At 38.8% G+C, this 23,884-nt stretch overlaps 4 protein-coding genes and 3 pseudogenes across 6 annotated transcripts; 4 read left to right on the top strand and 3 right to left on the bottom strand.

Moving 5' to 3' along the window:
• The first annotated feature begins 58 nt into the window (after positions 1 to 58).
• Positions 59 to 1,029, top strand: LOC137959655 (mitogen-activated protein kinase kinase 9-like; annotated as a pseudogene).
• A 2,491-nt stretch (positions 1,030 to 3,520) lies between these two features.
• On the top strand, positions 3,521 to 4,980 carry LOC137959654 (mitogen-activated protein kinase kinase 7-like; annotated as a pseudogene).
• Positions 4,981 to 5,811: 831 nt separating this feature from the next.
• On the top strand, positions 5,812 to 9,234 carry LOC137959889 (nitrogen regulatory protein P-II homolog). The gene is made up of 8 exons (XM_068807296.1): positions 5,812 to 6,135; positions 6,232 to 6,277; positions 6,483 to 6,510; positions 6,666 to 6,753; positions 7,421 to 7,488; positions 7,884 to 7,953; positions 8,662 to 8,697; positions 8,991 to 9,234. Exons 1-8 carry the CDS (start codon positions 5,937 to 5,939, stop codon positions 9,062 to 9,064), a joined length of 609 nt encoding a protein of 202 aa, XP_068663397.1. The 5' UTR covers positions 5,812 to 5,936; the 3' UTR covers positions 9,065 to 9,234.
• An 899-nt stretch (positions 9,235 to 10,133) lies between these two features.
• On the bottom strand, positions 10,134 to 13,424 carry LOC137960153 (uncharacterized). 2 transcript variants are annotated; one of them, XR_011114119.1, is made up of 7 exons: positions 13,230 to 13,424; positions 12,525 to 12,903; positions 11,317 to 11,513; positions 11,066 to 11,207; positions 10,809 to 10,968; positions 10,577 to 10,691; positions 10,134 to 10,455 (listed from the first exon to the last, which is right to left on the bottom strand). XR_011114119.1 is itself a non-coding variant. In XM_068807661.1 (6 exons), the coding sequence occupies exons 1-6, from the start codon at positions 13,295 to 13,297 to the stop codon at positions 10,666 to 10,668; spliced, it is 972 nt and encodes a 323-aa protein (XP_068663762.1). In that variant the 5' UTR covers positions 13,298 to 13,424; the 3' UTR covers positions 10,142 to 10,665. The 2 variants fall into 2 exon arrangements, 1 of the variants encoding a protein (XP_068663762.1); XM_068807661.1 differs by having other exon boundaries at positions 10,142 to 10,691.
• A 706-nt stretch (positions 13,425 to 14,130) lies between these two features.
• Positions 14,131 to 17,031, top strand: LOC137958788 (ADP-ribosylation factor). Its single transcript, XM_068805919.1, has 7 exons — positions 14,131 to 14,198; positions 15,357 to 15,512; positions 16,048 to 16,118; positions 16,207 to 16,326; positions 16,412 to 16,530; positions 16,632 to 16,713; positions 16,820 to 17,031. The coding sequence occupies exons 2-7, from the start codon at positions 15,365 to 15,367 to the stop codon at positions 16,823 to 16,825; spliced, it is 546 nt and encodes a 181-aa protein (XP_068662020.1). The 5' UTR covers positions 14,131 to 14,198; positions 15,357 to 15,364; the 3' UTR covers positions 16,826 to 17,031.
• A 910-nt stretch (positions 17,032 to 17,941) lies between these two features.
• On the bottom strand, positions 17,942 to 23,859 carry LOC137958469 (ABC transporter I family member 20). Of its 2 annotated transcripts, XM_068805508.1 has the most exons (9): positions 23,522 to 23,859; positions 22,976 to 23,250; positions 20,091 to 20,611; positions 19,879 to 20,012; positions 19,526 to 19,645; positions 19,242 to 19,337; positions 18,750 to 18,902; positions 18,585 to 18,662; positions 18,281 to 18,437 (listed from the first exon to the last, which is right to left on the bottom strand). In XM_068805508.1, exons 3-9 carry the CDS (start codon positions 20,254 to 20,256, stop codon positions 18,378 to 18,380), a joined length of 807 nt encoding a protein of 268 aa, XP_068661609.1. In that variant the 5' UTR covers positions 20,257 to 20,611; positions 22,976 to 23,250; positions 23,522 to 23,859; the 3' UTR covers positions 18,281 to 18,377. The 2 variants fall into 2 exon arrangements, with proteins under 2 accessions (XP_068661608.1, XP_068661609.1); XM_068805507.1 differs by lacking the exon at positions 22,976 to 23,250 and having other exon boundaries at positions 17,942 to 18,421; positions 23,522 to 23,738.
• Positions 21,484 to 23,078, bottom strand: LOC137959653 (putative pentatricopeptide repeat-containing protein At1g02420; annotated as a pseudogene).
• Positions 23,860 to 23,884: the final 25 nt, after the last annotated feature.

The raw sequence follows: 23,884 nt of genomic DNA, 5'->3' as shown, positions 1-23,884 counted from the left end.
CACTTTACTCTCAGTATAGACAGAGCATTCTCGCCACTACCACTCTCTGTACTCACTCATGGCTGTCCTCAGAAATCACCCCAATCTCAAGCTTCATCTTCCTCTCCCCCGCCCTGCCTTCCCTTCTCTCCCGCCACTCCCCCCACCTTTAACCCTTCCCCCCGTATTACCTCATTCGCCAACCTCGAAACTCTCTCTGTCGTCGGCCATGGCAATGGCGGCACTATCTACAAGGTCCGCCATAGGGTCACCTCTGCTCTTTATGCCCTCAAGATGATTCAGGTCAACTCCAGCTCTGACGACTTCTAGACCGATTGCCTCCGCTGTCGTCAGATATCTTGCGAGATAGAAATCCTTTCCCTCGTCGACTCTCCTCATGTCGTAGGTTGCCACGACATCTTTAAAAAAAACCCCAACTCTCCTGACCATGATGTTGCCTTCGTCTTGGAGCACATGCGACTCCCTCCTCTGCCAGAGTGGGATGGGTACCTTCTCCGAAGACATCATCGCCAAAGTCGCTAACCATGTCCTCCGTGGCCTCCGCTATCTCCATGGCCTCAAGATCGTCCATCGTGACATTAAGCCCACCAATCTGCTCGTCAACAGCAAGATGGAGGTCAAGACAGCGGATTTCGGCGTGAGTAAGATCATGAGTGATAGAGGCCTCAGAAGGTGCAACTCATACGTCGGTACCCAAGGTACATGAGCCCCGAAAGGTTCGACCTTGGCTCGCACGACGGGTGCTATGACAGTTTCACCGACGATGTTTGCAGCTTGGGCATCACCTTGTGGGAGCTCTACGTCAGCCATTTTCCACTCCTTCCGTCGGAGCAGAGGCCTGACTGGGCGACTATGATGTATGCCATTTGCTTTGGTGAGATTCCTGACTTCCCGGATAGCGCCTCCCACCAGTTCCAGGATTTCTTAAGTTTTTGTTTGCATAAAGATTGGAGCGAATGAGCTACCGTCTCCGATCTCCTTTTGCACCCTTTCGTCACCGGAGAACCACCTGCAGCCCAAGTTTACTGATTCGCCATCTACGTCCTGCCGAAAATTTCGCCGGATCTAGCTTAGAATCATTCTGTATATTGTTTCTTGATTACAGAGAATCTAAAAAAAAAAAAATCAAGAATATAAGAAATAAAATCATCAAAGTACAGAAGTAGTTTTTGATTATAATTAATGCGACGAATCTGTTTCCAATTTTGCAATCATGCGTGTGTATATTGCTTTTAACTTTGATATTCTTGCTGATACAAAATAATGATTAATAATTTATTCAAAATCGCACCAAATAATTCTCTTTGGCAATTAATCCAATATGTTCGTTTAAGTTTACTTAATTTTTAACATAAATATTAAGGTTGAATTAAAATATAAATATTAATTTATCTCATTTATAATCATTTTATTTTTATTTTTATTAACTTTAAATATAATGAAGCAATAAAATTATAAAAAATAAAAATAAACAAAAAAATTAGTATAACTGAAGTTGGCTAGATTTTGTTCAATGTCCTTTACTCCGATTTAGAAACAAATATTAGATTGATTCTCTTGAATAATCATTTTAGGTGAAAATGGAAGATACTAGTAAATAACTATATATTAGTTTGTTATCACAATCCTAATTATATTGAACAAAATGGTATATTTGGATGAAGTTTCTATTGTCTTCTTTGTGGTTGTGGCCATTAAGGTGAAGTGTTCTTTTATTTTTGTCACAATTTTTTTTCTTTCCGTGTATCACAAATTATTTTCCTCTTGAACAATTTTTAAATTCATTTATTGTTTCTAGATTGCAACATTTTATTTCAAGATTATTGTCAACCTTTAATTCTCATTAAAATATCATAATATATTGATTTCATAATACAAAAATTAGGATTCTTTGATTGAATATATTGAATTCTAATTAGGATTCTTCACAATATATTCAATTCGATTTTGACCTGATTTATGTGTTTCTTTCATACAAATTTCATATGATTTGGTTTTCTCCAACTCCCTATTCCCCCTTTCGAATTTGTGTGGAAAATGGGTTGAGACAATCCTTTATGAAGATTCATTTTGTCTTTAGGGTTTTATGTCCCTGGTTTAGAGAAATGTAAAATGCACTAGTCTAGAAGGATAATCCATCGCTCATGATATTTTATTTCTCCTGTATTTTTAACCTCGCAAATAGGTTGTACAAACCATAGTGAAAAATCTGCATTGGTTTTGTCGTTATTACATTTCGGTAAGACTTCTATAAATCTAAAGTAAGCTAAAGTAGTGTCATAATGTAATGTAAAATATTTGACACGTGTTTTATATGTCAATGGTAATAACATCGTACTTAGCTAGGTGGTAACATATTACATTGCACTTATAAAAAAAATCAAAAAGTTAATTAATTAATTAATTTCTTGCTTTTACCTATAGGTATCGGGTAATTTTACTTGATTACCTATTTAATCTTTATTAAATGGACTGGAAATAGGTAAGGATTATTTTAAACGTGATTAACCAATTGTATATAGGAGTAATTCGGTAATTATTTTGTTGAATGAATGTATGTTTGGAATAAAATTTAATAAAAGTATCTTTTTAAATTATTTATTGCATTCTATTAAAGGTTTTGTTAGATAATAGAATGACATTATTCATATGCTTATATATATATAATGTGATTTTTATACTTTTATAATTTTAATAATTTTTTTTTTAACTCAATTACCTACTCTACCTGTGCGATAAATAGGTAAACAAACCAAATTATTTCTTCATGAAAAACTAAGAATAGTAGGAATCTTCCAATTGGTTAATAACTAACCAGATTCTGCAAGCTTGCTTGGAAACTTCCAAATGGGATTCCGCGCCACAATTTATGTACTCAATCTACTTGATATTTACTTTTAGACTAGAATCCTAGTTAGAAGTGAAGTAAAAAACGAGTTGCCTAATTGATCTCACTGCTTACTTCACTCACACTATAAAAGCAATCTCGGAGGAAAACAGTCACCACTACCACTCCGTAGTCATGACTCTCCTATGAAATCGCCCAAATCTCATGCTCCGTCTTCACCTCCCCCGCCCTGTCTCCCCTTCTCTCCCGCCACTATCGCCCACCTTTAACCCTTCCCCCCACAATACCTCATTTGCCGACCTCGAAACTTTGTCTGTCCTTGGTCATGGAAATGGTGGCACTATCTACTCATAAGGAAAAATCCTCTTCCAATACCACTGAAAGTATTGTAAAAAAAAAAAACTATAAAGGATCTGATACCATGTGAAGGTTTAAAGATCCATGTAGAATATGGCTGGAATCGTCAATAAAAGTTGAGGTGACTGATTGTCATTATATATAATGTATATATAGTTGGAAGATCCTATATAATAGGAAAGAAGTAAACGTAATTGATACCTATCCTATAAACTAGGAAAAAGATTTACATTATAACAAATCATCTAAGATCAAGGAAAGAATCGGAAGAGGATTCTTCCTTATCAGTAGATGGTGCCACCATTGCAATGACCAATGACAGACAAAGTTTCGAGGTCGGCAAATGAGGTAATGTGGGGGGAAGGGTTAAAGGTGGGGGATAGTGGGGTGAGATAAGGGGAGGCAGGACGGGGGAGGGGAAGTCGGAGCTTGGCGAAGAAAGGGTTATTTGCTAACCGAGTGGTGTCACAAGGGTAAAAAATAGACCTCTTCTGCAATACACTAATAAAATTTAAAAACAAAGGGAGGGAGCCATTGCTTTGTAATAGATTAAGAGAGTGGGGTTTGTTGGAAAATAGGCTGAACAAACTATAGTGAAAATCTGCATTGGTTAATAACTAACCAGATGTTGCCAACTCGCTTGGAAACTTCCGAATGGTTTCCTCAATCCACGTGATATTAATCGTAGTGAGAAGTGAAGTGAAACAGGAGTTTCCTAATTGATTCCACTGTTCACTTCACTCTCAGTATGAGCATTCTCGCCACTACCAGTCTCTGTACTCACTCATGGCTGCCCTCAGAAATTGCCCCAATTTCAAGCTTCATCTTCCTCTCCCCCGCCCTTCCTTCCCTTCTCTCCCACCACTCCCCCCCGTATTACCTCCTTCACCGACCTCGAAACTCTCTCTGTCCTCGCCCATGGCAATGGCGGCACTGTCTACAAGGTCCAATGGCGGCACTGTCTACAAGGTCCGCCATAGGGTCACCTCTGCTCTTTATGCCCTTTAAGATGATTCAGGTTAGCTCCAGCTCTGACGTCTTCGAAACCGATTGCCTCCAATGTCGTCAGATATCTTGAGAGATAAAAATCCTTTCCCTCATTGACTCTCCTCGCGTCGTAGGTTGCCACGACATCTTTAAAAAAGACCCCAACTCTCCTAACCATGATGTTGCCTTCGTCTTGGAGCACATGGATGTTGGCTCCCTTGACTCGCTCCTCCGCCAGAGTGGGATGAGTACCTTCTCCGAAGACACCATCGCCAAAGTCGCTAACCATGTCCTCCGTGGCCTCCGCTATCTCCACAGCCTCAAGATCGTCCATCCCGACATTAAGCCCGCCAATCTGCTCGTCAACAACATGATGGAGGTCAAGATAGCGAATTTCAGCGTGAGTAAGATCATGAGTGATGGAGGCCTCAGGAGGTGCAGCTCATACGTCGGCACCCACGGGTACATGAGCCTTGAAAGGTTCTGGCTCGCACGGCGGGTGCTATGACAGTTTCGTCGGCGATGTTTGGAGCTTGGGCATCACCTTGTGGGAGCTCTACGTCGGCCATTTTCCGCTCCTTCCGTCAGGGCAAAGGCCCAATTGGGCGACTTTGATGTATGCCATTTGCTTCGGCGAGATTCCAGACTTCCCGGACAACGCCTCCCACTAGTTCTGGGATTTCTTAAGCTGTTGTTTGCATAAAGATTGGAGCGAACGGGCTACCTTCTCCGATCTCCTTTGGCACCCTTTAGTCACCAGAGAACCACCTACAACCCAATTTCATTGATTCGTCGTCTACGTCCTGCCGAAAATTTCGCCGGATCTAGCTTAGAATCATTCTGTATATTGTTTCTTGATTACAGAGAATCTCAAAAAAATAAAATAAAATCAAGAATATGAGAAATAAAATCATCAAAGTACACAAGTAGTTTTTTATTATAATTAATGTGACGAATCTGTTTGTAAATTTTGCATGCTTGCGAGTGTATATTGCTTTTAACTTATATTTACAAAATGATGATCAATAATTTATTCAAAACAGCTCGAAAGATTTCCCTTTGGAAATATTAATTCTGAAAATCTCCTAGGAAATAAAAGTTAAGGAGAACAATATAATCTCTCCTAGAGAATTAAGGCAGAAATGATTGAAGTTAAACAACAAGAGGAATAACCAATCTGTTCGTTACTTGTTATATTTCGGTTAGTCTTCTTTAATTCTAAAGTAAGCTAAAGTTAAATTCTCCCACATGTGTTTTATATTTCAATGGTAATTACATAGTCATAATTAAATTAAATTTCATTTTATTTTTTTTTAATTAAATTAAAATTAGATGTACTTAACCGTAAACTTAGATTTTAGTTTTTTTAGGAAATTTGTCATAATTAATAACTATTTTAAAAAATAATTAAATTAAAATTATAACCTAGTCAAAGGTCATTGGCCATACTGAAACGGTTAACTCGTTAACTCAGTCAAACAAATTTATAAATTAAATATTCAACTATATTTAGTTAAATGCAGTGAAAATTTCCCATTTTTTAAATATTTATCATTATTATTATTTAATATTTTTGTTCGCATTTATTTCAAGCGCCACTTGGAATTGGAAGAGGCAAGCGTACACCCACCTCGTCGACCGTCTTTATTTCTGACGTTGTTTCCAAGCACGATAACACTCGGATCCTTCCTCATTCTGTTGAATCTTCAGTCTTACTCACTCTGCTTCAATCCTGGCTGCAATCATGGTTGCAACAACAGTTGCTACCGCGAAATCCCATCCTATCAATCCCCTCTCTTTGCCTCCCCGGAAGTCCCTTCCTTCCGATTTTCCTATTTTGTTGTGCGAATCAAAGAAAACTCAGTTTCGGCGTTTCACTGAGAGCTTGAAACAACGAAAAAATGCAACTTTTGTTCCCGTCGTAAGAGCCCAGAGCGTTCAAGGTATTCTTGACCAAGATTTTGTTAGTATTTGTTTTTTAATCTGAGTTGTGGAATGGCATTGCAAGTTTTGTTTACTCTCGACTGGCTCGGTGTTAGATTACGCGCCGGAGGCGAAATTCTACAAAATTGAAGCGATTATTAGGTGAATTTTTGGTTCTTTCACGCTCTCCTTAAGTTTTTTTTTTTTTTTTTTATGTGATTGTTGCATCCGTTTGTTCTGTTTAGGCGTTGTTGAGACGCTCTTTGCACATATTTATGCTCAGTTTTCGTTTGCTCATTCTCTGGTGTACATTCTGTGCTTTTTCTCATTTGCGAATGGTCCTCTTGGCGAAATTGGAACTAACAAGGCCATGGCGCGTCTCGCATGTTTCTTCGGTAAGAGCGCCAGAGTTTATCTGCTATGTTTGTTTGCATCTCGATTAACTGCATTACGTGCCGTTTCTGCTGTTCTGCGCTGATTTGAATTCTAGCTACAGTTTACTTCACAGTTTACAAGGCGGGCTTATACACTTCTTTTGGGGGAAATGCAGGGTCTGCTGAAGATGGGTATTCGTGGTGTGACGGTTTCTGATGTTCGTGGTTTCGGTGCTCAGGGAGGCTCCACGGAAAGGCAAGCCGGTGAGTTTCATGCTTGCTAGTCATTTTCACATCTTTTCTTGGTAAAGGATTTGGCTATGCTTCTGTTATGCCTTGGACTTTACGATTCACCTTATCTTCTGTTTACATAAAATATTTCGGTTACTGGAACTATTATGCGTTATTTTGGCGGCACTTTAGTGGATACTTTGATCTTTACATAGCTAGCTTGGTTGCAGTCAACTATCCTCTTTGAGCATGACCGTGACCTCTTTGGGCTTGCTCCAATGAACTTGCAGACCTGTTGATATAAACCACAAGAAGATCATTGGATTAGATCTTTAAATAACACTTGTAATATCTAATCTTGCTTGAGAAACCAGCTTTTCGACATCATCTCTTGTTATGAATTGTTTGGCACTAAAGAATCTATAGAACAAGGCTCTATACTGTGAACATTGGTGGCTTTATGATTCTATTTATTCTCAAAGAATGATACTAACTGGCAGTGCATAAAAAGTATCATTTTTTTTTTATTTCTTTGTTACTTCTATTCTCTGCCAATTAATCAAATCCCTTTTCCTTGCTTTCTCCGGAGAGCTGAATGTGTCTGTTTTCACCACAAAAGCAAAATGTCTCTATATTCAAAACAAAAGCAGAACTTATCGATTAGATGCTCATATCTTTCCTTTTTGACTTTTACTGTTAGGCTCTGAATTTTCTGAAGACAAGTTAGTTGCAAAGGTGAAAATGGAGATTGTGGTGAGCAAGGATCAGGTAAATGTTGTGCCAATCATGGCGGCGCTTAGGCCTTCTAGGACAATTTTCTATGCTTGTTCAAAGAAACCAGCGACTAGAATGTGTCCAGGCTATCTTCATTGGGCCATTTATGATTCTCAGTAAGAAAATCTTAATGACACAGAAACTACTCGGGAGTGATATTAATCTTCCTCCAGTATCCATGAGGGTTATTTCCTCTAAGTCTATCCTGTATTAGTGAAGTATGTATGATCTGCTTGAATGAATATCCTATTTAAAATGCACATTTTTTTGAATTATTCATTACTTGATCTAATTCCCACTATGTGTCCCTCGTTTGTTTGTTCCAGTTATGAGGGTTCTATTGTAATTTTTTTATCAGTAAATTTACTCCTGATGTCCTCCTGCTTTAGGTTGAAGCTGTAATTGATAAAATAATTGAAGAAGCGAGGACTGGAGAAATTGGTGATGGCAAGATTTTTTGTAAGATTTGGTCTCTTGCTTCTTTTGAAAGTTGCATCTGTCTGTATATCTTACATGCTTTTGCAGATGACCAACGTTCTAATATTGGCAACCGTATTGCAGTATCTATTTAATTCAGCATTAGGTGCAATTTAGTGGCCAATTCAGCAGTAGGTTCAAATTAGACAAAAGCTTACATACTTCTATTGGGACTTTTCTCGGTGTCTGTTGCTATAGGCCCTCGTTTGAATCTCTCTTAATCCTGATGGGATTAAATGGAGGAATTCAGTCCTCTTTTAAAAGGTCATGGGAATGAACAGTTTATTCTGAACTTTGCTCTCTGTTGCTATATCCCCTTGTTTGAATCTCTCTTAATCCCACTGGGATTAAACGGCGGAGTTCAATCCTCTTTTGAAAGGTCATGGGAATGAACAGTTTATTCTGAATCTCTCTGTGGTTAGCTCTCCACCGTCAGGCTTGCTCAGCTTCCCCAGGGAAAACTGCTGGGGTTTAACCAGGTAGCCATTCTTGAGTTTAAGAGTTATACAGGGAAGATGATGAATGATGGGTCTGATTTTCGAAACTTCTCTGAGTAGTGAATGTTTCCATTTCCTTTTCCTTCTCAAAGGAGTAACTGTGTTGAGATAATGTTAAGTTCATAAACAGGTGATGGTGATAAAGTATGTAGCATGCACACAAATCATTAACTATATTTTCTCGTTTGTGCAGTGATACCAGTTTCAGATGTAATCAGAGTTCGCACAGGTGAGGCGCGATCATACTTGAAGTTTTTTGACTTGTTTATTGTACCTTTCTGGTCCCTTTTTTGTTGTCAAGATTGTTAACTGTGTGATGTCTGATTAAATCCCGTGAGAAAATCAATATGCCACTGGAGGGAGACTTAATTTCATTACGTGCACTGATTGTTCTAGTTTGAGATCCTTTATCTTCACAACTTGGGAAAAATCAGTATTCTATCAGTTCTCTGGCATAGAAACGTTCCTTGCTTTCTAGCTTTTGGCATCTCAAATGTTTTTAAAGATGCTTTTTTCATGCAGGTGAGCGCGGGAAGGAGGCGGAGAGGATGACAGGTGGGCGTTCTGACATGTTTCCCTCTACTGTTTCTATTTGAGGCCACGCAACATATGTATTTGGAGGACCTGGGTTTTTACTTGTTGTTACTGCTCATAAGTTATCATCTCAAAGTGTTAGTGATCCTCCTGGAAACAGGTTTGTAGAGAAGGAAACTAGCCAAGTCTTAATTAGCAGAAAGACATATTACAGAACTCCTTTTCTTTTCTATGCAATCTGCATTCCCCCTTTTTCTGAGTTTATTACACTGATGAGCAGCTCTCTATTGAAACTCTGATGCAGCCTATGTGTACCGTGTTTTCATGGCTCGCCAGGTTGTTCTGTCACTTACTCTCGCTGAGTCGATCCAGATTTGGGAGGGGGTAGGTCGAGTCAGTGGTCAGACTCACCGCTTCTGTTTTCTTCCAAGACCCCCTCTCAAATCCGGATTTTTCTAGGGCCAATGAATCAATCTCCCGAGTGCTGTCTACTCCTCTTCGAACATTCTTTTTTAGAACAATAAGAATAAAAATACATTTCTCTTTTTTATTTATATATTGTCTACACCCTCTGGTTATATCTCAGGTTTTAAAAACAAATAAAATAATATTTAATAATTATTATTAGTCGCAAAACATGTGAAATGATTATCTCAGATGGCTGAGAAAACCATTTGATTGAGATAATCGATGATTATTATTAGACAGTTAAGATAAGCCTTTCGCATGTTTAAATAATAAGATCATATAATTATAAGTAATTATACAATCATAAATAAAAAATTCCTAAGTTCAATGTCTTTTTAAGTGTCTTTTTTATAAAAAGACACTTGAAATAATTGATGGAATGGCTTATTTAATGAACCAGTGCTTGTGTTTTTCTGAGGCTGAAGTACACGAACCCAACAATTGGGAGCGGAACTTACACTTTCGTCATGATTCTTGTCTGATACCAGTGCTTGTCTGATACCGCCGGCAGTGAGATGTTGAGTGAGCTCCCAATTGTTGGTTTCGTGTACTTAGCCCCAGAAAAACACAAGCACTGGTTCAACGTCGCCCTGCTCTTCCGCCAATCCATCAACAATTACCATGAAGGTATCCGGATGTACTTGGCTCTATGCTGGATATAGTCAGCTGTCCCGCTTGCGCGATTTGGTTCATAATTCAGGTAAGCATCAGATAGAAACAAATACCAAAAAGTACACCACACCATAGAGTTTTCATCCGAAACGGAACTTTTAATCTTCGATCTCTTTTCAGGCCAAAATGAGTAAAAGTTTCAATGCTCCATTCTCGAGCACAGCGATGATGATCAGCATTGAATGCACAATCGTCGGGTTGATCACGGAGAGAGACATATCCCAATGAGCTCTCAGCTGGAACATTCGACTGGTAACTGCAGTTTAGAGTTTAAGCTTCCAATCCTCAATCTCGAAGCTGTGAATAGTGGTCTCTGAAATAGGTGGTTATGTTTCAGGGCATTGTGTGTTCTGGGACCTCCTTTTGTTTATCTCATACTTCAAAAAAAAATCAAAAATGGAGCCTAAGATTTGGTCCTTGTAGTTGTCCTTCACCTTGAATTTTCTCGGCTGTTGCACAAAAACTTCCAACCTCCTAAGTGAACTTCAGAGCTTGTTTAGCAACTCTGAACTGGATGGCAACCTTAATCCTGTTTCACGGACAATCTCTCTAGCAGAATGGAAGGAAAGAAAAACCAAAATCAATTAGAAAATAGAATAAGGAGATCAATGATCAGAAACACATCAAGAACATCTTTCTCAAGAATCAGTTGGAACTTATACTCACTTATTAGTTCATATGTAACAATCATTGAAGTGCCCCACAAGGACATATTCAGAAACCTTGGTCCAAATCCTCGGTAGAAGCCTTTCCAGCCATCTTCGGCAAGGAGTCTCTTTGTTGTCTTGATAACAGATGGCCTTCCCTCACCATAATTATCCATGACCTACAAGTATACCAAACATCTATGTTAGACTAGATTTCACACACAAATAGAGAACTTATGTTCTTCTTTAACAGTATACTTCCACAATGATGTTCACCTGAAGTCGAGTTTTTATTGTATCAATAGGAGTGGTAATAACCGAAGAACAAGCACCAGCCATGGTACCAGCAGTTGCCTGAACGGTTACCATCTCCATATGAGATGGCCTCTTCTCTGAATCATCTCTATATCCCAAACTCCTGCATGCACAGATACAAGGGTTAATTGGTTGAAGAACACACACTAACAGTTAGCATATGAATATGATTCAGAGATTTTGATCATGTTTCTCGAATACATTTATATTACCTCCAAATTACATGCTGTGCTCCACCATAGACACCCCACCAAAGTGCTGATGCTGGAGATTGAGTCACAGCAGTTATTCCAAAGCCTCTATAGAGGCCACGAAAGCCTTCAACTTTGAGCACTTTTCGAATTATATCATAAGGACCATTGCATTTTGTGGTACCTGGAAGACCTTGGACCATTAGTCTCAGGCAAATCTGAAGAACAGAAAGATATAGTGTAAGAGCAGGTACACATGCAAATTTTCTACATTGAACAGAATGACAAGAAGATTTTAGTAAAAAAAGCAGAGTGAGGCCAAGTGGAGGCAAAGCACACTATGGTCGCAAAGACAAGAGAAAGAAAATACATGGGCTAATTGAGTGATGGTCTTTCCACAACAAAGTGTTGAAAAGGGACTCCACTCCCAGCCAAGGAGTCAGCAAGATTCAAAAAAAAAATCTCATTATCATAAAGTGTACGAGCATTAAACTTTAACACTTAAAAGTTTAGTGATCCAGGAGGACTGGCTCTATAGAAAGCTGAGACAATTCCATCAAACGTCCATTGTACATCAGCTTCAAAGAATAACAGCTCAAAAAACAAATAGATTGCAGAGCCAAATACAAAGAGAAAGCAACAAGTCAATCAGTCAAATGCATAAATCTGGCTCCATGATGTCTTGAACTTTCTATTGAGGATATTACTATAGAACTTTATATTCCATATTTTGAATCACCAAGTATTTTAACTTGTGGGATCTACTTAAAGCGTTTAATATCCCCAGTGTTTGGAAGATTCCATGGAACTTGTGGTGGGGGGGGGGAGACCATTGTCCGAAGAGTGATTAAATAGATTTTAAATGAAAAAGTTTCCCACATCCTAAACAGTATTTAGATAATTAGACTTTAGTATTACTGTGTAACAAATGAGCCAAGTTGCTACAAATATATCAACACAGTTAAAGATCTTGGATCCAGTAACCAAACTTTGACCAATGATATAAGAGTATAACTCCATATTAGTGGAAAAAATTGAACTGCTTAAGGCTGACACTTCTGTACATATTTTAGGTCAAATTACAATTTAGCTGCACAATGTGGGCATATCCAAAGGATTCATAAATTGTTTTTCTAAATGATCAACATTCCCCACAGTATATACTAGAACAGAAAAAACGATAGCATATAAGGCAAAAGAAGTTAAAACAGGGTTTAATTGTTACTTACCACATCCAAAGGCACATAGTAAAAACAAGATACCAGATTTGACACCATGCCTGCCACTCCATTTGCTACAGCTATACGTGATGCCTCAGGCATATCCAGATCTTGGGTATTTTTAAGAACCGTTTCCTTTGAAACTTCAAGAGAAGACAAAACCAATACTCTACCAGGTAAAGATCCAATAGCAGACGTGCCGAATCCTCTAAAAATACCACGAATTCCATCATATCTTAATATATTTTTGAATACAGAAAAACTATGCATGTGGGCAAGTCCTCCAGCCACTTGAATTCTTGTCTTCACAACAGCAATTGGATGTAACAATGCTGATTGAGCGGTAAAGAGAACTGCTCCAATCACATGAAATCTGGTCTTGTCCAACCTAAAATCCCAAAGCAAAGACCTAAAATGAGTTCATTTTTTAACCACAAATAGATAAAAGCTGAGAAGAGAAGTCCAATAGTATCCCCTCAACAGATGAAACCAAACTGAGGTCTCTAACCACAAAAACAACTTCAGACTTAAGTCATGTTTAAATGGGAGAGTAACAGATAGGTTAACATCTCAGAGCATTAAGCAGAACTCTACCCTCAATACCCAAACAGTAGATGAAGAGGAACCCAACATATAAAAATACTCGTTAACCATACAGAGATCAGAACTAAAGTGGGTACTGAAGAAAAAGAAAATGGTGAAAGAACCAACAACCTCTCCCACTTAATGTTGGTTTCAGAGAGACCAAGCTCCGGAGTAGCAGCCTCTGCTTCGACCGCCATCGATTTCCCGCCAAATCCACCAGCTCGTAGCTCTTGAGGTCTTTCTTCAGCTCCTAAACTTGAGGAAAGGGTTTCAACCGAGCCTAGGGGCGATTTTACAGGAAAACGCCGTCGGGAACGAAGAAGAAAGAAGGTTCCGGAGTTGTAGTCGCCAAGCTTGACGGTGATGAATGTTTTTAAAAGGAGAGCCCAAACCGCCCTGACTACCCGGTAAATTTTATTCGGGTAAAAAATAAGGTTCGTTTGGACGTTTATGGCAATGAATTGAAACCAAACGAACATGGCCGACCTGCCACATGCCGGTCGCCTGTGGGCCCCGCGCTTTTGCCTTCACCGGAAGATTCCATTCTCGAATCCGCCCCAAATCAAAACTCTCTTTTCCAAGTTTCCAATAAGCGTACGGTCAACAGCTTTGTTAACAGCCTGACGCCGTTAGATGCACCGTCACTATAGATAGGTTCATTATGCAACCGGTTCTACTCCACCCAACTCGACCCAGCCCGATCTAATACATGTTTAATATTTATTTTATTTTCATAATAATTTATAAAAAATAAAAATTTATTATTTTTATGATTTTTATACTTAAAAAACTTATGAGGAACCGCTTATTAGAGGCATTAGGGTGAGGATCATGGAGCCGGACTTTTAAGGACGGGTTGGGGGGGCGGAGTTGGGTGTTTCCTAACCCAACTCCGACCAACCCCGCCGTTGGCATTTCTAACCGTCTCGACGTCACATCTCCTTTCAAGAAAACACCTTTGTAACGGCGAATTAGCAGACGTTAAGTTTCGTGTCCTATAAAAGGGTCGCTCCCTGCACTATGGCTTGAAATCCGGTGGGAGGAGGCAGCTGTACATCTGCTCGTTCGGATCGCGTAAATCCATCTCGTTTCTCCCTTGTAAGTCGTACGCTCTCTCGTTTCCTTATTTTCCTCTTTTGTTTCTCTCCGATCTGGTCGACAGGGAAGCTTTGTAGGGTTTTGGACCTTCGGTGAGGTATCTTCTTCAGATCTGATTGTTTTCGCGGGTGTTATGTCGATCTGGTTGCAATTATATGGTTATATGATTTTTTTTATTGGTCGGAATTGTGATGCCGACGTAGGATTTGCTTAAACCAGGTTGATTTTCATGTCTAGAATCTCTCTCTCTTTTTTTTTCTTGCCTGGACTTAGAGTTGTTGATTGAAGTTCATTCGATGGATTTGTTGTCTTAGTCTTCTCTTTTGGCGTATACCTTGGTACGCCATGTTGTTTTGGCCTGAATTGGATCTTTCTATTTTACCATGCGCAGGAGTGCCGCTTTCTCCTTTCATTTTACTTTCTAGTTTTTATGTTCCTTGTGCTCTTTCTTTTTGTTCCGCGTTTTCCTTTTTGCGGTACCGAATTCATGTTCGTGTGTAGAAGTTGATTCGTTGTTGGTCCTTTTTTTTTTTTTTTTAGTTATTTATTTATTTTATACAGATGTGTCCTATCTTTATGTAACCTTTACTAAGAGTCATTATTTTTTTGTGCAATTTGCATTTTATTAGATCAATGCAGAATTATTATGTGGAATTCGCTTATCTAAGACGCAAAGTTAATCTTGTGTTAAAAAAAAGGTATATATAATGTTTTAGTGGATCGTTGTCCCTGGAATCATGCTGTCAGATTTCAACTATTTTCCTATATTAGACGACATCATCATTTAAGGATATCTTATCGCTATCCAATGGAAATGGATCTTTGTTGTTTTGTTTTGAGTCACTGCTTCGATGATCTGTCAATTTCCTATCATTAATTAACATAGCTCAGGAATGAATTGGTTGTGGCTCTTTCTTTGTTTCCAAATTATTGGCGAGAGTATAATTCTGTTTACCAACCTCATCTCTCACTCAATGTTTGAGTCTTCCTAGCTATTCTAAGGGATGATGATCAATAGACCTTCACATTTGGACAATTTATAGTGATGTAATTATGCCTTAGGAAAATGCCGTTGCTCTCGTATATAATTGATCTGCATGTCTGAGATGATTAATCTTTTAATGGATCTAAGTTGTTTTCTAATTTTCTTCTCTTCAGGTACAAAGATGGGGCTGTCTTTCACAAAGCTCTTCAGTCGGCTCTTTGCCAAAAAAGAAATGCGTATACTTATGGTGGGTCTTGATGCAGCTGGTAAAACCACCATCTTGTACAAGCTCAAGCTGGGAGAGATTGTGACAACTATCCCCACCATTGGTAGGTCTCTGCATGATGAGAATGTCAGTTTTCTTTCTGACATAGAACTGGAATTGACTTCATCTGAATCTGACAATTTTCACTCCTGGCACAAATACTTGTCCTGTAGTTATCTTGGACCTAATCTTACTTCATCAAAGATTAATCATTACTTATAATAATTTTTTTGTTTTAAATGTTATGATGTCTTCAATTGTTAGTGCTTAATGACTCATTATGCATGTGCCAATTACGATAGTCTGCTGCACAGAAAATGCTCATGAACTTGGTTTGCTTTGCTTCACACATCTGTTTTGGTATTTCTGTTTCAGTTCTTGAAGGCCCTGGGTTTACGGCAACACGATACCTTGCCACTTTTATGTTTCATGAGCTCTGGTTCATTTTTTGAACAATTAGTTTTCGAAAGCTATCAGTTTTTCATGTATCAATTCCTTACGGGAGCAAAAAAATGTTGAATTCTGTCAATGTCTGTTTTATTGCGTACTGTTTTTGTTTTCTTCTTCCTGAAAGCTTCCTTATTGTACTTCCAATTCAGGATTCAATGTGGAGACAGTGGAATATAAGAACATCAGTTTCACAGTATGGGATGTTGGTGGTCAGGACAAGGTATGTCATATGCTGCTTTCTGAAGAGGGAAGATCTGATCTAGGCATAGAGATTTTCTGAAGTGTTCTATTTTATGCGGAATTCTCAGATCCGACCCTTGTGGAGACATTACTTCCAAAACACACAAGGTCTTATCTTTGTGGTTGACAGCAATGATCGTGATCGTGTTGTGGAAGCCAGGGATGAGCTGCATAGAATGCTGAATGAGGTGAATTTTCAGTTATGATTAAACCATATCTTTGACTGAATTATGTAATTTTGGAAATTAAATAAATATTGGCTAATAATGGCAGGATGAGCTGAGGGATGCTGTGTTGCTTGTTTTTGCAAACAAGCAAGATCTTCCAAACGCAATGAATGCTGCTGAGATCACTGATAAGCTCGGTCTTCACTCTCTCCGCCAACGCCACTGGTATGTTCTTGACCTTGCAGTTGAATCATTTAATGTGCTTGTCCATCTCATTTCATTTTCTATGAATAGCGAATTTTGGTTAAATGATTATTGTTTTACAGGTACATCCAGAGCACATGTGCCACTTCTGGGGAAGGTCTGTATGAGGGATTAGAATGGCTTTCCAACAACATTGCTAACAAGGTATAAAAGCAAGGCCTTTATATAATGTAATTATGTTCAATTATATTCTAGAGAATGAGGTTGTTCCTAGTATAGTGTAACTGATACTGTATTGACATTCTTGCAGGCTTAGAGAAGATGTGCTGATTAAGATGATGTTTCAAGTTCCGACGTACTAGTAGATATTATTTGGGTCTTCTGCTGAGAGAGAGCGATACAATACCCTTCAGTTCTTCGGTTTTTGTTGTTTGATGACGGTCCCTGGCATTTGTTCTTGTAGAATTCGATGATAATAATTTGGAAATTTGTTCTCTAGTGAGATATGATTGTTCTTTTTTATATTGGCTCGTTTTGATTCATGTCTAGATTTGTTACTTCCATGTATTAGTGAAACCCATTCTTTTACCTCAAAACACGCTCCTTTTTTCTCATGTAAAGGAAATGAACGAGAGTCTAGTTTTTTTATACTTGTTTCAGCAAAACCCGTTGTGTCGTCATCTTAACGCTCTACAGTCTAGTAAAGATCCGTGTCCCTAATGTGAGATTTGTTTGCGGGCTTGTACTTGTACTGGTAGGCACGGAAGACCTTCATTCGTGTCGGGTTTGAGTTAAATCTGCTGAGACAGAATCATGCTTAACTATCAAATTTGTGCGATATAATTTTAGGCTAATATTATTTTTTGAAAAAGGAGATTAGCAATGCAGGAGTACAATACGACGGATAGTCAAGTGGAAATTGACTCTGATTTTAATTGAACATGTGCATCGTTCTTGCAAAGTCTGTGGACTTGCGGTGGACAGGACGACAATTTTATATGAGAAAAAAATCCTGGGATCATTTTCTTTTCTTTTTGGGGTGAAAGCAGGGGCTCGAGTTCTGGGCCAGTTCTGTTTTAGTCGCCATTAATTCAGCTGATACTAGCTACGCTTCAAACTATGATACACCACTTCCAACAGAAAAAGCTTAAAAAACATAGTGCCGGCAAGGATGGCTAACGAGCTGTCTCAACCTGAGAAGCACAATCAGAACCGTTTATCTCAATAAGTCACATTGAATTGATAGCTCTGCTTCAAACATAAATGTGGCTTAGAAAAATCTTAAAGAGGGATTCACAGGGATGAGGATGCCGGGATGTTGATAGGATAGAATCAGGTTTGAGATTCCCAACCTGGAAAGCGTAAACACAGATGATCCAACCGCAAAAGTTCAAATAATTACGTTATTCCCAAACTATCATCCATGTTCAACTTATTCCCACACCCAATATGCTCATAACAGGGAGTCCCGGGATGAAACAAATGATGCTTACATTACATGGGTCTGATCCCAACGATACGTAAAGAAAAATAAAGATAATCTCATCATTGTTTTTGTAACATTGAATCAATCTAGGTTTGCAGACCCACATCAATCAATATTTCTCCACCCAACTACGATACAGAGCGCCGAATATATACCGACGTGTTCTCACGAGGTAATCCTGTACCATTACTGCCTCAGAACCCTGTTTGAACTGAAGACGAAATTTTCTTCACCAGCTATGGTGGAGTTTAATCTCCCAGCTGCCCAACCGTTGTTCACGGCTTGAATAACTCTCCCAGCGGGATCTCCTGTGACACGACTGCCTTCAATCTGCTCGTCATACTCTGGGAGGCCAGTCGCCTTCCTCTCCTTTCTTAACCTTCTATCCTCGTCTCTTTCTTTCCTGAGCCAACTCTCCACTGTTCTCTGCAATTACCAGGCACTAACCAGACAAACAGTAAATAATAAACCATAAAGATGACTACAAAATACTAAACATCGTCCATGTGAATTGGAGTTGGATGAGGTTCTGTAATGTTTGGAGTTAATTGCAACCATCAAAGAGGTTTTGTGAAAATAAGTCACCAACCATCAAAGATAGATTACTCGTTTCCCTCACTTTGCTTAGCGGCAGAGCTAATTGCAACCTTCCATGAGCAACATAAATCTGCAATTTGGTAAGATCGATTAAAAGAAAAAGATTACTAAGATGGAACTCACATGAAAGCACAAGAAGAAAAACTATAAATCATACAATATGTGATGGCCAGTCATCCAGACCATCAAATATGTGTGTTGCATATATGATGGTTGCACCCCTTTCTTCACACTCCTTTCTTAGGAATGTCAACAAGTTCGCCCTTGCTAGCACATCGAGATCGACAGTAATCTCATCAAGTAGTAGCACCTGCAAAGAAAAGACAGGGCTTAGATATTCATAATGCTACATTTTCTTTAAGGCAGATTAGTGTTACAGATTGATGAAATTGCATGGAAATAAAATACTCCATATTTATTCTTCTTTTTCAACATCTTTCATCTTTTTTTCATTTTCTCCCAACCAAACAGGAATTTAAAAAAAGACAATTGACTGCAAAAGCAACAACAGAATTACACTTCCTAATAATTTGGCTACTCCAATATAACCATTAAAAGGATAGTTCTAGAGTTTAAAGACACACAAAGGCTCAGAGTGCAGCAGTGATATCAATGTGACTGGAGTCAGTGTAGAAGAAAGGTAAAAAACCTTAAAAGACTTGAGGAGACCCATACAAATCTGAACACGTCTTCTCTGTCCATCTGATGCCCTGTGCATTCGCCAAGATAGATCAATATCTAAAACCTGAACTATCAAGAACAAACAAAAATCAAAAAAAGGAAAGTACTCATGAGAAAAATCAAAAGCAGGAAAGTGCCCATGAAAAAACTTGGGAGAAGACAAGTACAGAAACATGAATCGACAAAGTAAAAGTGTATCCACATTCAGATAGATGGAAATTAATAGGCAGTAGAGGATGAGAAACTCAATACCTTTATTAATTCATCTCTCCTTCCTGGATCAACATTAGTAACTCCAAAAATCATTTTCTCAGCAGAGATGTCCATTTGAATTGGAACTTCAAAACCAGCAAATGCAACATCGCGCCTCCACTGCAGTGAACATTTATAATCTCAATCAGCTTAGAGCATCTAGAGTAACATTTGCATGCAACTGACAAGATTTTGCAGAACAGTGAAAAAGGACCAAGACAAAGAGTTAAATTGCAAGCATCAAACATATCTACTACTTTTACGTGATTCGCCTCCTAAATTTCTACTTGCAGCGACCATGACAGGGATCACGGAAAAAAGTCGAGACGCAAAAAAGATTTATGGGCACTAACCTCTCCGCCTAAGTAACAGAGATCCCCAGATGACGTCAACCCCGTGTCATGAAACGCCGATCTCCCCATGATTCGCACCATTCCCGGTTCCACCATGTGCTTCCCGCCCAATATCTTCAAAATTGTCGTTTTTCCTGCTTAAACAAACGAAGAGCAATAAGGAAACAACCAATTATGTCAACAAGAATTCAGTTCAGGCAAACGAATCTTACCGGCCCCATTGGAGCCGACGAGAAGGCATCGTTCACCGGCGTTGAGAGAAAGGGAGAAATCGTCAATAAGAGGCTTGGAACCCGGCGGGGGGTGACCGTCGATGCCCGGGTAGGTGAATCTCAGCCGGTTGATTTCGACAAGGGCGGAGCCGCACTCGCCCGACATTCTCACAATCGATGGAGGGAGAATCGAGACAACAGGGCAATAAATAGCAGCGACGGTGGCAAGTCGGACTCGGCAGTCCGACTCGAGGTTGGTGACTCACTTTTTCGTGGAGTCTGCACCGCCGTGGAATGAAGAGGCTCTGAGGCTTCCACGGTCAGAAACACAAGGAACTGTGGAAGGTAGGTACGAATAGTGGGCCTGATGATGGGCCTAATTAAGATAATTTACTGGCCCAAAAGTCCTTGTCATCTTCTCTGACAAATTCCTTTGGATCTCATGCCTATTGACAAGTTCCATTAGAATCTTAATCCTTTTAAAAGATGCTCCTCCTCAACCGTCTCCAGAAAACATCTTTCTGCATCAACCAACTTATCCATATCAGAAAGCAAATCAAACAAAATATCTGACAATGAAGTATAGGAACTCAAACCCTTCTCTACCATATCACTCCATAACCAGCACTCATCATCCTTTTGGAGAAATTCCAGGCACTTTTCAAATCTTTTGCCCAAAAAATAATACCTGAAGAATAAGTTATATGTTGCTGGGTTTGGATTCAATCCTTTCCAGACTATCTCATCCGTCAAATCATATGCATCTCCGAGCCTCTTTACTATATAGAAATTCCTCATAGCAGCATTGTAAGTAGGGATATCCGGGTCCGGGTAGCAACTATGTTCTTACATCTATTCAAGGGCATTTCTTGCCTTGTATGTAAATATATTATTAAGTTGTGGAACTTAATCAATGCTCTACGCTGAGTAAGTACACGGAATCGACCTTCGCGGTAAGGTTGCCGTGGGGGTCGAAAGGGGGCGGGAAATCCCCCTCCTGGGGTGTGGGGGCTCAACCCCCGCCCGATCCAAGATATATTAACTGTAGTTTCATTAAGGGTAATTTAAAAATTTTACTCTTGTATCATAGTTACCCTAGTTTCCTCTTTATATTTAGGGTGCCACTATTAAGGTTTTAATCATCATGAAGAGCATCTTGAGTTGCGGCCCCTAAGAGAGGTTAGAGAAGAACCCTTGTAAGTGTGTGCGATTTCTCTTATAAGCTAATTAATCTTTATAAAGAATTACTACAACGGCGAAAGACAGGACGTAGTCTCACCTTGAGGCGAACTTGTATAAATCTTGTTTGTTTTCATGTTTGCTTTTCTTTTTCTTCCGTGATTATTATTATTGTTTTCATTAGTTTAGAATTAGGGCGTCTAATTCCTAACAGTCAGGCTAAATTTCTTTCTTTTCTCATTTGCTCAACCATCTCAAACACCTTCACTTCTTGGTTTTTACAATAAATATAAACCAAACAATTATAAGAAACTAAGTCAGGCTCAATACCTAAGGAGAACATTTCACTAACAAGATTCTTCTTCTCACGATCTCCATCCTGACAATAGTATATTAAAAGTTTGTATTATTTGGTTTAAATCTCATTTTAGACTATAATACACATATCTTGCATTCATCATGCTTTTCTCTTGACATGGAGTTCTGAAAAGTGCATTGTAGCAACCAGTATCCAACACTGCAAAAGCTTTCAACAGACATGCGAACAACCTTCCACAAGCCAAGAATGTAAAGCATGGTATCGTGTAAAAAAGAAGTATGAAAAAAGCCTCTTCTTTTACTTGTATAATCAAAGAATTTCAGAACTTGCAAGGCATTTCCATGGCTGAATCTGACTCATTTTTAAACTCTTTCTATTATGTCATTTGACAAAAATACCTCACTTGCTTTCAACAACAAATTTCCCAGAAGAAATAAATCTCATTAACCACTTATATGATATTTCAAAGTTGTAGAGAGTGTACCTTTGTGGAGATATGAGCATAGACAACTTTAGATACATTTTTATAACCTTAGCTGGGATATTTATGTATTTTCCTCTGCCTTTTTACAGTCGGCTGATCCATTACATTGCCATAATCTACAGATGTTCATTAAGAAATTTAGAAACAGGTGCTGGGAGAGAATTGCATTCTACAGAGGATAGCAGCTACTGAGAAGATGTCTACAAGGAACAGCCAAAATTACATAGCAGACCTGTAAGACTGAGATCCACACAACAGACAATTAAGTCAGGGCCCTGGTCTAGGTTCACACTTGTCAGTGTGACTGATGATTTTTTTAACTTAATCCTTCATGATTAGCTAGGTTGAAAACATGCATATACTTGCAAGTTTTTTCCTTCTTTCATCCCTTTCATTACACTTTATAAGAAGTAACTGAAGACAGGTTATGCCATACAGATACAGAATCACAAAAAAGAGCCTAAATGTTTTTTCTGTCTTCCAACAGCTATTTCAAAATCTTCAAAAAACAGGGCAGCCTTTCACCCTAGTCTTATGGATATATAGCAGCAGTTTGATGGTTTGTATATTGGGATCATTAGAAAAGGCTGTGTTAGTTTTCTATTTGCTTTATTTGACCCCAAAAACCCACACAGAAAAAAGAACCGAGTTTACTTTATCTTTCTCTTTCATCACAAACAGTTAAATAACTTAAAACCTAGACAAAATAAACACCAGGAAATTTTGATGTACTTAAGCTGAAATTTAAGTTCCTCATGAACTGTGTATGACCAAACCAGATTCATTTGAACGAGTAAATGATACAAAAATCAAGTCCTAAAATTTGCATAAAGATTTAGTCACCTGTGACGCAAACAAGGAAGTCCCACTTTACTCACAAAAAAAGAAAAGAAAAAAGGATACCTTAGCTTAAAACTTATTCCAAACTGACAGGCTTCTGACTGGGTCTCCAATGCAACAATTTGGTATTACCCTCAAGCTCAAACACAGGATATCCATTTACCATTGTAACTTTACTGAGTTAGTTCTCCCAGATTCCAACTGCTTAGCTGCACTTGCAATTCTGAATTTAGCACGAACAGCTTGAACGGTGAAACTCCCATGTGTTAGTTAAAAACTGGAATCTTTGCCAAGATTTTGGATATTATGTGGAGTTAACCAGACACCAGCCAACTCACCTGTAGTTCTAACACACATAAGAAGAGCCCCTACGACACAACCAAACTCCAAAGAAACCAGAAAATATAAAACAAGCATCGAAAACAATTTGAACTATGTTCTCAAGATCAAGAAATAATCTCAGCACAACAAAAGAACATCCCTCGAATGTCATCCGGACGAAGCATTGCGCATTATCACCCAGTTTAATTGAGCTCTACTTTAAGAAAACATAAAAACATGTAAAAAACAAACAGAGTTAAATAAAAAGAGGAAGAAAGGAAAGCCTACCATAACATAGATAAACAGTGGACTTTGTAGCTGCAGCTGTTGCTCCGATACGGAGATCTTTGAGGCAGGGACAGCAACACGGCGGCCGTTGTCCGAGGAGCTCGCCGTCGGTAAATTGGAACCGAGTCTACTCGGTGCAGAATCGCAAACTAATGAACGCGGCCATGAATAATGGTCGCTGTCCCGACTCATCAACCTTTGAACCAAACCCTTCTCCGGTTCTCTAAAACGGCAAAAGCAAACAACGTGGATTGCAGGAAGACCCTCTTGGAGTCCAATCCTCATGCAAGGGAAATAATCCGAATCACCTTCCTGTTTTTTTCTTTTTTCACTTTCCTCAATGTAAAACTCTTTCTACACGGC

Source organism: Aristolochia californica, unplaced genomic scaffold (assembly GCF_029961685.1).
Source record: "Aristolochia californica isolate CCGP_79_NKW_82.1479 unplaced genomic scaffold, dmAriCali1.0.hap1 SCAF_3, whole genome shotgun sequence".
NCBI classification, from domain to species: domain Eukaryota; kingdom Viridiplantae; phylum Streptophyta; class Magnoliopsida; order Piperales; family Aristolochiaceae; genus Aristolochia; species Aristolochia californica.
The sequence above is the reverse complement of the archived record's forward strand: the minus strand, read 5'-3'. Positions and strand labels throughout refer to the sequence as shown.